Source organism: Neolamprologus brichardi, chromosome 17, assembly GCF_056152115.1.
Source record: "Neolamprologus brichardi isolate AB-2024 chromosome 17, ASM5615211v1, whole genome shotgun sequence".
NCBI lineage: Eukaryota > Metazoa > Chordata > Actinopteri > Cichliformes > Cichlidae > Neolamprologus > Neolamprologus brichardi.
Window position 1 is genome coordinate 12,808,994 of NC_142120.1, and position 16,569 is coordinate 12,825,562.

Consider the following 16,569-nt stretch of genomic DNA (forward strand, 5'->3'; position numbering starts at 1 on the left):
AGCCTATATGTTGCATCACACAACTCTTCCAGGCTTAAAGCAGCCCGGCATTTCATTTCCTGGCTTCCCTTTCGATTTGGCTCTCCTCCACGCTCATCAGTCATTGCCATGCTCAAAATGGCGTATCCCTCACACTCAGGATTATCTTATGCAATTAACAAGCAGCCCAGAAAGGAAGCGTTTTGTTTACTAGCGCCCAGTGCTGAACTGATTCATTTTGCTGCATTGTTTTTGTTCTGGCTTCAATAACCATAAAAAATGGTTTCATGGTTCAAAATGAGTAAGGTTTCTGTTTTTGCGTAATTGAAAGCCTCTTTATGTAGGCTGAGAAAATCAATACAAGGGTAGTGGTTTAATCTGGCTAACAGTGTGCAGTGTGTAGACAGTGTTCTGCCTACATATGACCTAAACTGCTGCTGGACACAGAAAATCTGCAAACAAAATGATGCACACATTTCTTTAAGACTGTGATTTAAATAAACATATCAATTTAAGCTATTAAGCTTTACCTGGAGTTTAGCTGGGTTTTCTCATCAGTTTTGGATTAAGCATCTAGTAATTTAATTGTGGCAAATAATTAAGTTTCAGAGACGGCATCAAAGTGCATATATTTCAGTCAAAGTTTACAGCTAGCCAAAACCAGCAAGTATGCTATACTGAGCTTTAGCTTCAGCTATGGCTAGTTCTGGCTAGCTCCCTAGCTTAATTCCCACTCCCACGATATCTAAACCCATAACTTTTAGCTACATTTTACCTGCTGTATTTTTAGTAAATAACTTACATGTTTAATTTGATACAAAATATCAAATTACAGGCTTAATTCTATTTTGACCATAGACAGTATAAAAGATGGGCATAGCTACGTCACCTCTTGGTTTGTGAAGTCTCCTTTGAAGCCTCGAGATGAGGATTTTCACCATGTTGGTCTTATAAAGTTAGAGGTCTTGAGAAAGGGGCACGTCTGGCTGTGAAACTGCATGCTCATTGGGCGTTGACTCGTGAATCACAAGTAGTTAGCCAATGAGCTTATTTCTAATAATCCTCAGTTCTGGAACAACTATTTGGCTTTCTACATAATAGTCACACTTTTATGTTATTTGGCTGTTTTGGTGAGTTTATTTTTGTGTAGAGTCATCCAAAAGAAATCATATATTGAATTATAAATGTTGTAGACTGTGGGCTACATCTACCATAAACACTCACCAGTCTTTCTTTTGGGGCATTAACAGGAAATGGTCTGGGTATCCGAGTGGTCGGAGGAAAAGAGGTCCCTGGTAGTAATGGAGACATTGGAGCATATGTTGCCAAAGTGTTACCTGGTGGAGCGGCAGAACAAACAGGAAAGATTCTTGAAGGTAAGCTCTTTCATCTAATTAAACCCCTTATTGTGAAAATTAAGTAGAGTAAATGGAGTGTAACTACAATGTGACTGATAACTCACTAGTCTTCTGTCATACAGTTAAGAGGTGCCATAAGGTATTGTGCGATACAAAATTAAGATACAAAATGTGTCAGTCTTCTCATATAAAATTCAACAAGCAAGCCAAACAAACATTTTCTTCACGCGTGTAATTTGGGTGCATTTACATCTTTGGTCGTTCGCGGCTGACAGACTGACAGAATCGAACATGTAGTTGGAGTGAGAGAAACAGGGAGATTACAAAAATAGGTCTTCATTTGCATTTAGCTTTATCACCTGCGGGTGACGGGCCATGACTCACATTTGGTCATGAGAGATGAGAACCAAAAACAAGAAGCTTATGGGTGTAGAGTGTTTAAACCAGCAGTTATATTTGTATCATTTTATTATCATTTTTCACCTTTTGACTAATTGGAATGGAGATAGAACCTAATGGCTGTGTCATGATAGCAGAGTTATTTTCTTAACAAATCTATTGTATTATTTGATGACTGTTCTAAAATACAAATCCTTATATTATAGTTCTTAACCCGCAGATATGGCCTTTTTTAACAATAAATTGCTTGTAATGTGTGTAACAGGAACACATTATATTGATTTTTACATAGGGAAGTATGAGATCAGTGAACTCCTAGTCATACTCACATGAAGGGTGTCACACAATCAGTAAAGCTTGAGTTTGGACAGTTTAGACGTGTATAATCCATCTGCCTGTACTCTGAGGATGTGTTTATGTGCACTTGAGCGTGACCACTTGCTGCTCTTGTTTACCTTTCCTCCTGTTTCCTTTTTATTGTAGTACGTGGCTGCTTTATTTTGCTTTAACGCTCTCCACTTTTTTGTAAGCACGCTATAGAGGGTTCCAGAGAGAACAGTGCCATGTTGTTCTTTAAGTCAAAGGCCAGAGGATTCAACAACATCCTACAGAGCAATTGTGAGCAGAGCATTTTATTCTAACACAGAGAAAAAAACTAAAACTGTTAGCGGCTGCTGTAGTCCAAGAGTCAAGGTACATCTGTGGTGCTGTTAGCCAGACACCTCAACCATAATAACACCCGTAACCCTGTCATCAACACTGAGCAGAATGGCTGCAAATTACTTCGGTTCTGCCAGTGGGAACACGATGCCTCACTCTGTCTGGTGCGAATATGGAGAAACATTGTCAAATTCAACAGGGGTAGAGAATCTGTGTCACAGAAGGACACAGTTTGTGTATGAATGGGTGCTTGTTTGATCGCTGGAATTCAACCTCCAAACGCTACTATATACAGTTCAAGGGTGTTGATGAATAATACCAGTGTGAGAATACAGTGTACTCTAGCTTTCCTGTCACATATGCACGCAGCTCGAGAGTACCGTCGAAAACAGAGGACCTTCCTGATGAGCTGTTTCAATCCGTGTAAGTCCTGCCAGCGTGCAGGGTGTGTTTTGGAGCATGCGGTGGGTTTGCTGTGCTGAGTGGAATATCACTGCGCTATTTTATATATATAAATGATCAGCCTGTCCTGGGAAACATCCGTCACTGCTAAAGCAGGTTGGAGAAAAGTGTATTTGATTGTAAATTATATGCTTTTAAGATTAAACAGACCCTTTTACTCTGCTTGCTCTTAACTAATAACTAATGACTAAAACGAATGGACTGATTTTTTTAATCATTTGATTGTTTTATGAGATAGGTTTTGATTCCTTTTTTTATTTAGAGGGATGCGTCTGTACAGCACTGGATATGGGAAAATACAGGATCAATATTGATTGCTCTTCTGGGTGTGCAAATCGTATATAGGAATGCAGGTCCTGGAGTGGAATGGTGTTCTTTTGACGGGGAAAACCTATGAAGAGGTACAAGGGCTCGTTGGACAGCCGTGTAATGAGGCAGAAGTGTGTGTCAGACTGTGAGTATAACCTGTGTCACTTGCAATCTTTCTCTTGTGCACTCTGTTCAACCCGCCATAGTGTCATTCTTGTTGTTTCTTTTCTTTATATTTAAGATGGATCATTTTAAACTCTTCATGACTTTAATGTTACCCCATGTCTAATATTTAAAAGCTAGTCTTAATCACTAGCTTTGCTGTCCTGTTTTTTAATTAACTATTGTCACATCATTTTTTTCTCCATTTCTGTGATGTTTTCGTGGCTTTTCTAGTACCTTTTTTTTGTCTTTTTTCCTCGTCATTTAATTCCTTTAGTTTCACTTTTCAGAAATGTATGAAATGTAATTTTTCCAACAGGGATCTCAACATGTTGGCAGAGTCTGAGGGTTCCCAGCACCTAGATTTCCAGGAGCACAGCAAAGGTAAGTTATTACCTAATTATTTTTATTATAATTTCAACTGCAACTGATTCCACTGATTCCTCCTCACTCCTGTTCCTCCGTCCTCAATTTTTCCCGATTAACTTTTGTCTCTTGTTATTTTCAGATGCTCTTCTCATATCGCTTTTTATCTTCAGCTCTCTTTTCTCTCTCAAGTTGAGCCATGTTTTTTTTTTCTGTGGCCTAGTTTGTCAGTCTGTTACACAGAACAGTTCTGGAAACATGCACAGAGCTGTCTCTATTGTGGCACTTTAATATTCACTTTTCTTTTCCATTGAATTTGACTTGGAAGTGAATTGGGTTAAGAGCCATAGTGATGATTCATTTGGTCCCTAGACAGATCATTGTCAAGATCCTTTGGTTTGTTATGTGCAGCGATGATGATCTGTACTCATAGCCATATGTGTTAACTCTCTAGGTGACAGACCTCCCAGATCTCCAGGTGTTGATCCCAAGCAGCTAGCGGCCGAGCTGCAGAAAGTGTCACAGCAGCAGGCTCCACTGTCCACCTCCTCCTCCAGCCTGCCTGCCACCACTTCAGCAACTTCCAGCCCCGGTCAGCCAGGATCCCCCTCAGTCAGCAAGAAACGTCACAGCAGCAAGGCGAGTTTAGAGGCACGCTATCAATCACATTCTTTAAGTTTTAGGCAGCCAAGCAAACATGTCAACCCCAGCCACAATCCACAGATACCATAGAGCATGCTATTCACACAGGCTTTTTTAGCTTACCCACAGTAGCTGCAAATCTGCAAGCTGCTTTGCAACCAACCTTCGTGACTCTGTGTCACAACCTTTGATATTGATGCTTGCTCTATCCATGTAAATCCATGGAGATGGAAGTACATGGTCTTCTTTTGACTATAGCAGTCCTGGCTGCACTGTAAGCACCATTAAGATTGCAATATTGAGTTTCTGGGAAAGTTTATTTTGAAACTATGCCTCTGTCTGCAGAGAGTTTCTGAAGAGCTCTTCTAAACTTTGTTTTAACGTTTGCGAGTAGTTGTCTTTGACTTCATAAGAGATATATCTACCTCTAACTCAATATGAATTTAAGATGTGTATAATATAATTATTTATTAGTTATAATTAGGTAACAGTATATGTCTTTTTTAAAGGATGTCAATTATCTGAAGGGATCCCTGAAACAGATGCACAGATTCTATGATTCGGAGACTTCACAGTTTAGCCTAAAGTGCAGCATAAAGTACTGTACACCACCTTATAATCAGCTACCAGTACACACAAGAGTTCCACCTACACTTTTGTCTGTTTCACCATGTTGTTTTCATCTTTTACAGATTGCAGAGGGAACAAAGAGCCAATCCCACCCTGTATCCGGAGAGATACAGGTTTGTGACACAAAACTATTACTGTAAATCTGTAATCTGTGTAGATTTAATTCTAAGAGCATAGTATCTGAGTAGATGGATGTTATTTTTGCTAAAATTAGATAGATGCAAGACTAAAATGCAGCCGAATCTATTGTAATTCAGTTGTGTTTCTTTTTGCAGCTTCAAATCCACTATGACAAGCAGCTTGGCAACTTGATAGTTCACGTCCTGCAGGCCAGAAACCTTGCCCCGCGGGATAACAATGGCTACTCCGATCCATTCGTTAAAGTGTATCTCCTGCCAGGGAGAGGGTGAGTTAGTAGTGTTTAGACTGAAAGCACATGTTAAGGATTTCAGAGCTAGAACAAGTAATTAAGTATACAGATTTTCAGAAGCAGTAGCAGCATTCTAGCTAAGATCTTTTTCCCCCATCTAGGCTACACAGACAGCCAGTCTGTTAAGCAGTAACTTAGTTTCCATTCATTTTAAAATCGATGTACAATTGATTTTGGCTTATCATGACATCATTCAATGTGCAACACATGGACGTTTCTGATATGAACTCCATAACGCCTATGTGCTACTATGCATAAGGTCGTCTTTTATTTTGACAGTCCAAAACTCAGCAGCCCATTTCTTTTGCTCCCGAATGGCATAAACATTATGTAAATATAATGAGGCACTTGAGTTGCCCCTGTTGATGTGTGTTCCACTGTAGGTGTGAGTGCAGTCAAAATCAATAGCTCTCATATTTACTTGCAATACAATCCAGACTTCTGCTTAAGTCTACTGCTCCCTTTCCCGCAGTGATTGCACTGTAATGCAATTGACACTCCCACCTTCTCTTCGGCTTGAGATGAGGTCCCTCGAGAGAATGTTTTTTGTTTTTTTCCAGGGATCATTTCAGATAAAAGTAATAATATACTGTATAGCTGTGGGGTTTTTAGCTGCCACTCTCACACGCCTTCGGGTTGACTCATGCGCCGATGCCATTGTGAGTTATGAATGGGATTGGGGCTATGCTAAAGAAACTGAGAGAATGGCAGCCACAAGCCCTACGGCCACTTTAAAGTGGTTATGGAAACATGCACACTTAAAGGCATGTGTGCACATACTCGTGTATACCCTGTGTGTGTATACATGGAATCTCACAGCTATCAATGCCAGCTGCAATCCATAGAGAGGCTTTTCAGTTGCATCGCAGGTCTTCTGGCAACTACGTGGGACAGTGTCTCAATACTGAGAAGCCAGAAAAAAAACAGTGGGTTTTATTTTGTTTTACGTAAAACAAATGTTGAGCCTCCAGCTCTTGCAGCAGAAACTTCAAGAAATATATCAGACTGCGCGATCTGGCTCATGAGTGACAGATCTCCACTCCGGTTGCCACAAGATCTGTCATGTGACCTGGGAGTCCTCTCAGCACACATACATGCAGTCATGTACACACTATAGCAAAATTTCTTTGCACCACTGCAGCAGACCGCAGCTTCCTGTTCATGCCCCTTTCTAAAAGGCACACTTGACAAATCACACGCTAAACCTAAGCTAAGTGTAGACTCAATCTCCCCTCACAGTCCACAGACACTTTTTGACCCGCCCCCACCCTCCCTCTGACTATTGTTTCTGTATGTTGTTCTCTATATTTAATGCATGCTGGACCCCCTCAGTCAGGTCATGGTTGTCCAGAATGCCAGGTATGTGACTTGCCCACTTTGGCACTTTGGTTCTGTTTTGGTTGATAATTGGTTGTCACTTTGGTTAAGGCAAAAAAAAAGAGCAAGTTGAATTTCTCTCTGGAAGTTTATTGATAAAAGTCACTTAGTTCAGTCCTACTAACTCCCTTCAACCTGAATATATTTCCCTTAGTATCCATTATTTCATGATACTCTCTTTGGATGCCCCAGATATTATTATTTTACCATCTGTTTTCCTTACCACATATAAACTAATAGTTCCCTGTGTTGTTTTCAGAGCTAACTGTTGTCTTTTTCTGGTAGATGGTCTGTTTTTCCTTTCTAACCATCGTAATTTGAAACCCTAACATCGGCCCCAGTACCCTAGATTTTGACCCTGTTTTGTTATTAAAATCCCTCAGTAATATCCTACATTGTGCCCTGACATCATAATGTACCCTCAGTGCCCTGCATCCACATCCAGTGTACACTATTATTTTGCCCTACGGCCAATTCATACCATTGTTGTCCAGTGTAGAGTAGATTGTCCCTGTCTTTTCCAACCTAACTCTTCCAAACTTACTCATATGCTACAGTCTGAACTCAAACCCTACACACTGCAAAAAATATCCATGTCAACAAGTCATTTATTGATGCCCAGCATAACTTTTTCATGTGAAATATATTAACTCAGAATAGGTAAAAAAAAAACATTTGGTATACGGTCATTACGTTTGTTTTTGTCATTGGGACTATTGGTGCTTTTCTTCTTACTGGAGACCTGAAACATTTGTTCTTTCAATGCATCAAAATTCTGTGAAACTAAATAACATGATGGGCATCGAAATGGACTTTTTTGCAGCACACCCTGACATCATACCCTGCTATCCATGCACAAAGGCCCATACATTGTTACCATCCAAACAATGTGCATCACATTCATTCTTTTCCCTCTACTGTGACATTGTGCCCTACTCCAGTATCTTCTGCTCCCTGCAATGCGTAGGTTCACTGACACACATGTTATTTGCATACATGTCGTTGACCAAGTGTGTGTTGCTGTGATGTGTTCCCCCCAGTGCCGAAAACAAGAGGAAGACCAAACACGCAGGCAAAACTATCAACCCTGAGTGGAACCAAACTGTCATCTATAAGAACATCCACCTGGAACAGGTACTGTCTGGTCAGAGACACATGATTACACTAAAACGGTGTCTAGGTACACATGACACGTTTGAACCCTATTGGATTCATTTAGGAAATCTTACAATTTCGCAATGAAATTTTGTACACAGCCAGCAGCAAACCAAAATCTCCAATTCAGAGTGCACTTGAGCCAATAAATAGTCTCGTACATTAAAATTCTAAAATTTGTAGAAGAAATAAACATTTTTACCACCCTATATAAAAAAACCTTGTCTTCTAAGCTTTATTTCTTCTAATTCGAGCCACTGAACTGGGCCTCACTGTACTGTGGTGTTGGTGCTTTTTGGAGAATTATTAATTTAATTATCTGACAAATACAGTAATATGACTCGCTTTGTGTAATTGGGATTAATCATACCAACAATGTTTCCAAAACTTTTGTCTCCCAGCTTTGATTCTGTGTCTTTGCAGTGCACATATACAGTATCTGTACCATTTTTTTTTAACTGTATGCAATCTGCTAAACAAGCTTGCTAACATTAGCTGATAACTTTGCTCTTCACTCTCACATCCAGATATAATTAGTAAGAAAATAGAATCAACATATATTGCTTCCTTACACGCTGGTCTTTATACTCTTAATGGTTGGGTGGCAGTGCCTCTTTTATATACAGTCTATTATTAACGCATGGTATTGATATTACTGTCTTAATGCTAATATTTTGCTTTGCTTAAATGTTTTAGGGTTTTTTCTTAGCAAACACAATTGTATCAGCATGATAACATCATAAGCTGGAGGTGTCTTCATCATGAGCTTGTTAGCATGCTTTGCCAAAGTACAGAGTAACAAAACCACTAATATAGCTATAGACTCAAGCAACATGTAAACCTATGAGATCAGACATTCAAAAATGTTATTGTTATCTTACGCTGTTTTTTTAATGGCATTTTTCTATAACTCTGTAATAGTTCATATATGAATGGACAAATAAGAAAGCCCTCAACTGATTAATTTCCAGATTGAAAATAACAAAAAACTGCAGCACAATATATTGCTTTTTTTTACTGCTTCTGTGCCAACCTGTCGTCGTTGCCACTGGTTTTCAGCGGAGCAGATGGATGTATCGCTGAGATTTATTATATCTGTTTAGATCCCATTTTAGATTCAGTGAGCCTGTATCAATCACAGCAAAACTGCCAACTTCTGTCGCCGTTTCTATTCGTTTTTCAGCTGCTTGAAGGCGTGAAACTGCTTTAACTTTAGCATTAAACTTGAAACTTTTTTATGAACTCTTCAACTGTGTGTACATTTTAGCTTAAGAAGAAGACTTTGGAGGTGAGCGTGTGGGACTATGACAAGGGCTCCTCTAATGATTTCTTGGGGGAGGTAAGCTCCTTTGATATTAGATTTTATACATATTTGAGTCCATAAAGGTTTTCTATAACTTTTAAAAACTTTTCTATTTGCTTGTAGGTCCTTATTGATCTGTCCAACACTGCCCAGCTGGACAACATCCCGCGGTGGCTCCCTCTCAAGGAGCAGAGCGAGGGGGACCACCACAGACGCTCGCACTCAGGCCAGGGTCGTCACAGTTCTTCTAAACCCTCCTCACAGCACTCCTCCCCTAAAACCACTGGCTCCTCGCATGATAATCAGGATTCCCCAAAATCATCTGTCATCAAGAGTCGAAGCCATGGGATCTTTCCAGATCCGGCCAAGGGTAGGACACGATGTATTCCCCTCACCTCGACTTAATCACCATCTCCCCCTAACAACACTCTGCTGCTTCTCTGCTGTTTCCTCGTCTCTGTAGTCTGTTCTTCTTTATCCCTTTCTTTCTCTTTTTTGCTTTCTTCCTGTCACTGCTCTCTCTATTTCTACCTCTACCTCTGTCCATTTTCTCTTTACAGTCTTGTCTCCTTTATTACCGCCACCTTCCTCTAGTCATTTTTGCACCCATTCTAGCTTTCGCTTCATGCTTTTTGCTTTCTCGTGGTCTGTTTTCTTGGTTGCCATGATGTCACCCTGCTTAGAGGCCTTGCCTTAGCTTCCCTCTATCTTTCTGCTAACACAGAGGGCAACATGGCCGTGGAAGGCTTTGAATGCTAGTTAAAAAATAACCTCAAAGTAACATCAAATTTAGGGAGCACGATAGACTATAATACACGCTGGCTAGATTCAGTATCTCACTAGCCAGCAACTCAGCTCGTTCCTGTGTTCAACAGGTGACAACCACTAAGAAAAGCAAAAGGTAGCCTTTTTTTTTTGGTAATTTGGTGAATCTGGTTGTTTTAGACACACAGGTGCCCTCTATCGAGAAATCTCACAGTAGCCCTGGCACATCGAAGCCTTCCCCGTCCGAGGGCCAGAGCCAAAGCCACAGCCACGGACACAGCCAACACTCTCGCTCACACGGCGCTTCACGCTCCAGCAAAAGTGCAGCACGACAGCACCATCAGGAAAGCCTCAATGGAAGCAGAGGAGGCGCTGCCGTAGCAACGGGCGATGCCCAACAGCAGTCACAGCAGCAGCCGCCACAACGCCTCCAACCAAGTAAACCAAGACGCAAATAAAGCCTACGCAGCATGGCCTCCTCGCACTCATCTGTTCTACCTTTTGTTGAGTTTTTTTTTCTTCCGTTCCTTTATTTCCTTTTCCTTACTTAGTTTCCCCTCACTCCTCACACTCTCTGGTTCTCTTCAGCATTGTATCCACAGTGTGTCAACCTTTCATGGCTTCTCTTCTGTATGTATTCACAAGTGTCAGCAGCCAGCACCTCACCTGTAAGGTAGCACACTGTCTTTGACCCTTACTTATTTTGACCTTCTTCCAAATACGCATAATGCTAGCTAATAAGTATCCAGTTCTAACTATTTAAAATCCTATTAGTGTTAAAAAAAAATATGTAATAAAGAGGCTTAAATGTACTTTAATGGAGTTAAACTTAAATATTAGCTTTTATTTTGACTGACATTAGCTTTTAATTTTAAGATGACAGTGTAAACAGTAGTAAATAAATGAAACAGAAAAAAGCAGATTTGCACAAGATGTTCAAACGAGCTTGGCGATAATGTCAGAGCAGCTCGCTCTAATGATGAAAGATAACTGATGAAACAGTTTCGTAACAGAGAACAGTTCATCAGGAAAATAATTCTTCAGAATTTAGAAAATGACTTTTGCTGCCAGCTAGAACTAAATCATTTCATTTAACGGATCCAACTGAAGACAGTTGCAGTCCCCTCCCTTATATCATTTACTTATTTGGATTTTTACTTTGATTTTATTATTATTATTAATCATTTTTATTTTTTGAGTTCTATATAATTTCCTTTTTTGTTAACAAACAACGACCAGCTTTTCTGAAGCTCTTCCACCGAGATGGCTGTGCATGCAGTCCACTACACCCCCCGTCCCAACCCTTTTTTTTCTGTTTAAACAACTACTGGACCCACGATGCACCTCAGTAGATGCTGCACGCCCCACCCAATAGTGATGTGGGAGGGGCACTGCGCACTGTGGCTGCATGTGATTGACAGTCAAGCTGGTTGCCATGATGAAGATAAAGCGCTTTCTGAATCTCCATCTCGCTCCTCCCTCCTTCCAATTTGAATTCCGACACCATGACCTTTGTTTCCCGGCGTTGACCCCTTGACATCGTGCCTGTGAAACTAAACTCATCCAGGCCAAAGAGGCCGCCTCTCACTGAGGCACCAGAGACACAGCGTAGTGGGCGTGCTCACCATTCAGAGAGCCCAGTCTGACTGGCTGCCTGCCCTGCCATCGATTGTGTCGGCCAAAGGGAGCAGAGCAGACGGCAGACACCTGACCCTCAGGAAAGCCGTGTCAGAAGAGAGACCGCAGAGCACCGGAGGTGAGAGTTTGCCCAAGAGTCTCCTCTCTGTCGTGTGACTGAAGCACAGATGGAGCAAGGAGAGAAAGAGAGAGTGAGAGAAAGAGAGGATGCAGTACTACTAACGCACACCTGCAGAAAGAAAGAGGGGAATGTTCATAAAAGAGACAGGAAGATAGAGAGAAAGTCGCACTCAGCCACATCACTACAGATTCATGCGCACACGGCACACACTTTTCTTGAAGGCCACCGACACAGTTCACTAATACCAGGAAGTCAGTATCCAAAACTGTGAGATGAGTCATTGAATGTTAACACTTTGCCACTGCCACATCTGCTGCATCATTAAACTGTTATTAGTGAGCTTTTTCGCAATCCGGCATTGATGCCATGTCGAGTGGCTCGAAAGAAAAACGTGTCGGCATGGATCCTCTCGTGCACCGCATCCACGCGTCTTACTTCATTCATACTCTTATCACACTGCCTGATCAGCAGTTTGAGAGCAAAAAAGCTAAAACATTTAAAATCATCTAAAATATCCTGCATTAAACAGTTAAAAGATTATAAAGACACAGTCGTAAACATTCTTTAAAGTCCAGAAAATATGAAACTGAAGCACACTGAGGCACTTAAACTTGAGGAATCGGAACGCGATTCTTATTTCATGTAAACAACTAACGATGTCAGTGGAGTCTTCGTGTCTCTTGTTTAGTCTGCATAAACATATACATGTGATATCGCTCTGGTTCTATGTGTGCGTTTTAAGTTTGAAATTTTGAATGTGACTTCTTACTGTCTTGTCTTTGCCGAGAGAAAGATGTCTGTCCATGTGCTTTTCGCTAGTCTTCAGTGTTTGTGTGCTATTCATTGCGATCCAGTCCTGTGTGCTTTAAAGTAGCTTTCTCTTTGACTTTAGCAAAAACTTTTCAAGTTTTATAGCAGATTTCCACTGCTGCAAATAAGTAATGCTACCTGGCCCATGTTTTTTCTTTTTTTTAATTATTGGAACCAACCGAGGAGGGGAAGGGGCAATTTTTCTTTCTTTGTCTTTGTCGTGATGGGTGTGGTGATATCTATGCACAGCTCGGTCAACCTACAAATCAGGAGATGCCCCGGTCACAGCAGCCTCGTTAGATAGTGGCTTGAGCGGCAGCGCCTACAGCCTACTGGACGAGGAAGCAGAGGCAAACGAGGTGGACAGTGCTATCTTCCAAGTGCCCCGATTGTGAGTCAATTTATTTATCCCACAAAGAGCGGCACTTTAGCATTTTAAACATGTTAATTTGCTTAACTATTCCTCGCTGTACTAAAGATATACTGTACTACATTGTAATATGCTATGCACATAAATAATTTCTATATTTTTTTCTCTTCCTCAGTGGAAAGATCCCAAATGGCACAGATGTGATAAAATCATCACTGGGACACAGTGACACTGAAGGTTGGGCGTGTATCTGTTATACAGTAAATGTTTTTTTGTGTGTGTTTTTGGTGTATTCATTACAACATTCATGACATGATTATCTAAGAGTGCAATTAGCAAATGGCTCCTGAAGTTTGCATGACCAACATTTAAACTAGTCCCTTGTTGTTATGTGCCATAAAGGGGTTGGACATGGTAGGCAGCTACTGACAGGTAGCATTTAAATAAGACTCACCTGGTATTAAATGGGCTCAAACTGTACCAAGAAAAGTACCTTATGCCATTTCACCACATCAGCCTGAACCATTGATATAACCACACACTACATCGATACTTTTATCTTGATCTTGAAATGTTTAGGCAGATATCAAGACACACCAGTCAAATTAGGCAATATTTTTCCAATCTTTTGTCCAATTGTGTGCAAATTGTAGCCTCAGTTTCCGGTTCTTAGCTGGCGGCTGAGTGGCAGTCGGTGTGGTCTTCTGATGCTGTAACCCATCTCCTTCAAGGTTGGATGTTTTGTGCTTTCACACAAACGTCCAACCTTGGAGAAGATGCTCTTCTGCATACCTTGGTTGTAACAAGTCGTTGTTTGAGTTATTGGTGCCCTAACTATCAGCTTAAAGCAGTCTGGGCATTGTCCTCTGAACTCTGGAATCAACAAGCTTTATTTCCCAAAGAATTGCTGCTCACTGGATATTTTTTATATTATATTCCGACCATTTTCTATAAATCCTAGAGATGTTTGTGTTTGAAAATCCCAGTAGATCTAAACTACTCAGACCAGGCTGTCTGTCACCAAGAACGCCGCATTCAGAGACACGTAAATCCCCTTTCTTCTCCATTCCTGATGCTCAGTTTCAACTTCAGCAGGTTGCCCTTTACCATGTTTGCCATGTGCCTAAATGCACTGAGTTGATGCCATGTGATTGGCTAATTAGATATTTGTATGAGCGAGCAGTTGAACAGGTGTACCTAACAAAGTTTCTGGGGAGTGTATATATTTTAAAACTGCTCACAATAGTTTCTCATCCAATTTTAAGTCAGCTCTATTGGTCTATTATATGGTTTCTTACTCCTTCTTATGTTGTAATTTGGCTTACGACATACCACACTGTAATTATGACACTGTCATTTTAAATGGACTTATTTTATCTTTTTATCGTTTCACCATCTGCGCTCAGTCTTTTTGTGCCACTGGATTTCTAACTTTTCATCACTTCAGAAGACATTACATCCACTGATTTAACCAAATCCCTGCCTGTATATGACTATATAGTCAACCTTAAACCCCAGACTTCATCCTAAATTGTAAAGATTTATGTTATTGTCCTGAGAAAGGAGCTGCTTCCCCACAATGTAACTGTGTAAACAGATTTATGTCCCCACAACATGAGTAATAAAAGTGCACTTACACACAGCCTACATTTGCCAGGGACTTGTTGACCCAGCTTTCACAACTGCCACTTCCATTCAGTTGCCAAGGCAACTAGAGGCCAGACAAGGCTCATCATAACTTCTCCTCGTCCTTGTTAAATCAATAAATGTGATTGCTCGCAGACCATGTCTGATATTAGTCACCGCATTCACACACTTTGTGCTCTGTAGAGTACGGCCATTTTGAAAGATGCCACATTTAAAATAATTGTAATAATCAAGCTTATACCCATCCTTATTTTCTTTCTAAAGCCCTTCCTATTTTCAGTAGCTTTTAACTTAAGGTCTAGTTTGCTGAAGTTCACTGTAAATACATCCTATTGCTCTTTTAGGATATTTTATTTGACCCATTTAGAAGGTGCCTGGAAAGCACTTTGGGTCAACTTCTGTTGTTTTAAAATGTGCCATATAAATAAGGTTAACTTGACTAGTGCATATTTAGCTTCATGTGTGTATGCATTTAGGTAAGACTCAGGTAATGGGAGAGATAAAGATCGCTTTGAAGAAGGAAATGAAGACGGAAGGTGAACACCTGGTCCTTGAGATTCTTCAGTGTCGTAACATCACCTACAAGTTCAAGACTCCAGATCACCTGCCTGGTAACTGAAAATACCTGATCTATGCACATGACCGAACCAATGCCAAGCTAAAGTACACCAACTGAGCAAGCTGTTGTGACATATCACTTATTGTCATCCATTCTGTCAAGAATCGTGTTTTAGGAAGAAGAAGGTGAAAGAGAGGGAAAAGTATATTTACAGAGAGTTTCCATGATACGCATAATTTATATTGCATTTAACAGCTGGGAAGCCCACACAAATATGTGTTCTGGCATCTAGCTTCACTTCAAATGTTTGCCAGTTTTATAGCAGCAGAACAACTGGTGTTGCAATAAAGTGTTTCCCGGCCCACGTAGAGCATTTAACCCTTAAGTAATATGTACTGTATATGTGTAAGGCTAAAAAAGAGACTGGAAAGGCTCACTAATGACACATAAGCCTGGGCAAATAAGATGTGGGATGTGCCATTTATGAGTTATATTTGACAGAAACTGCGTAGTTCGAGTAGTAGCATACATTACAGTATGTAACTCCCTTTAATTGAAAATTAATTAAAGTGTTAAAAAAATACAAATAGCTTCATTAGAGTACAATTGTATGCTATTTAGCCTTTAAAGATTGTTCTGTGCATTATTATTTAGACACATTGGATAAATGCGTTGGGAGTTATACAGCACAATTACATGAATCTTTCTGCTGATATAATGCAGATTGTTGCCCACACTGCCTCTGCTTGTAGTATTTACTTCCTTAATACCCAAGCTGCCGGCCACTTGCTTGATTTGCATTTGCTACCAGATGGGACCTGCACAAAAGGCTTTATTTCAGCTGAGCATACACTGTCGCTCTGCAGTACAGAATCTTGCTCGGTGTTTCATAATGGTAACACTTTATAGTTATGACAGTTATATAAACTATTTATATGTTATATAAAAGTATAGTTTTCAGTGCAGCTGTGTTCGCTATAGACACCCAGTGTCAGGATTCGCAGAATTGGGAGTCCCACTCAAAAAGGCAGATTGAAGCAACAAAAGCCATCTTATTGCACTGATACAGAGAACACAAAGTCCAAAACAAACCATCGGGAATCCAAAGTAATCACAGAAATATGCAAGTGAACCACACTGTGAAAAAGAGCAGATGCTGAGGCAAAAATAAAGGGAAGGCAGGGCTATTTATACACAAAGGAGTAATCAGGGAAGTGGACACAGGAGGGTAACGAGAAAGCGGGGAAGTGAAACTAAAAGCAGGTTGCAAGAAACAACTGTCAGAGGAAAACAGGAAATTATTTAAAAGATATCTGCTTAAATCCTGAAATATGATACAGAAGGAAAGGATCAAGCCTTTATTTACGAGCTTGAAACGGAAAAAAAAGGCATATTTTTATTGCACTAATAAAAAGTTATTAAAGATA

At 40.4% G+C, this 16,569-nt stretch overlaps 1 protein-coding gene across 5 annotated transcripts in view; it reads left to right on the forward strand.

Annotated features, from left to right (window-relative positions):
* The window catches only part of pcloa (piccolo presynaptic cytomatrix protein a), a 57,532-nt gene that overhangs the window by 37,458 nt on the left and 3,505 nt on the right, over window positions 1–16,569 (forward strand). For 3 of the 5 annotated variants that reach the window (XM_087830939.1, XM_087830940.1, XM_087830941.1), the window contains 14 exons: window positions 1,230–1,355; window positions 3,204–3,312; window positions 3,649–3,713; window positions 4,150–4,334; window positions 5,030–5,080; window positions 5,243–5,373; window positions 6,730–6,756; window positions 7,815–7,908; window positions 9,197–9,268; window positions 9,356–9,602; window positions 10,178–10,435; window positions 12,816–12,957; window positions 13,112–13,173; window positions 15,060–15,194. In XM_087830939.1, the coding sequence (XP_087687065.1) occupies window positions 1,230–1,355; window positions 3,204–3,312; window positions 3,649–3,713; window positions 4,150–4,334; window positions 5,030–5,080; window positions 5,243–5,373; window positions 6,730–6,756; window positions 7,815–7,908; window positions 9,197–9,268; window positions 9,356–9,602; window positions 10,178–10,435; window positions 12,816–12,957; window positions 13,112–13,173; window positions 15,060–15,194 (1,704 nt within the window). Of the gene's footprint in view, window positions 1–1,229; window positions 1,356–3,203; window positions 3,313–3,648; window positions 3,714–4,149; window positions 4,335–5,029; window positions 5,081–5,242; window positions 5,374–6,729; window positions 6,757–7,814; window positions 7,909–9,196; window positions 9,269–9,355; window positions 9,603–10,177; window positions 10,436–11,564; window positions 11,754–12,815; window positions 12,958–13,111; window positions 13,174–15,059; window positions 15,195–16,569 lie in introns of all 5 variants that reach the window. The other 2 variants (XM_087830943.1, XM_087830942.1) reach the window with 2 other exon arrangements.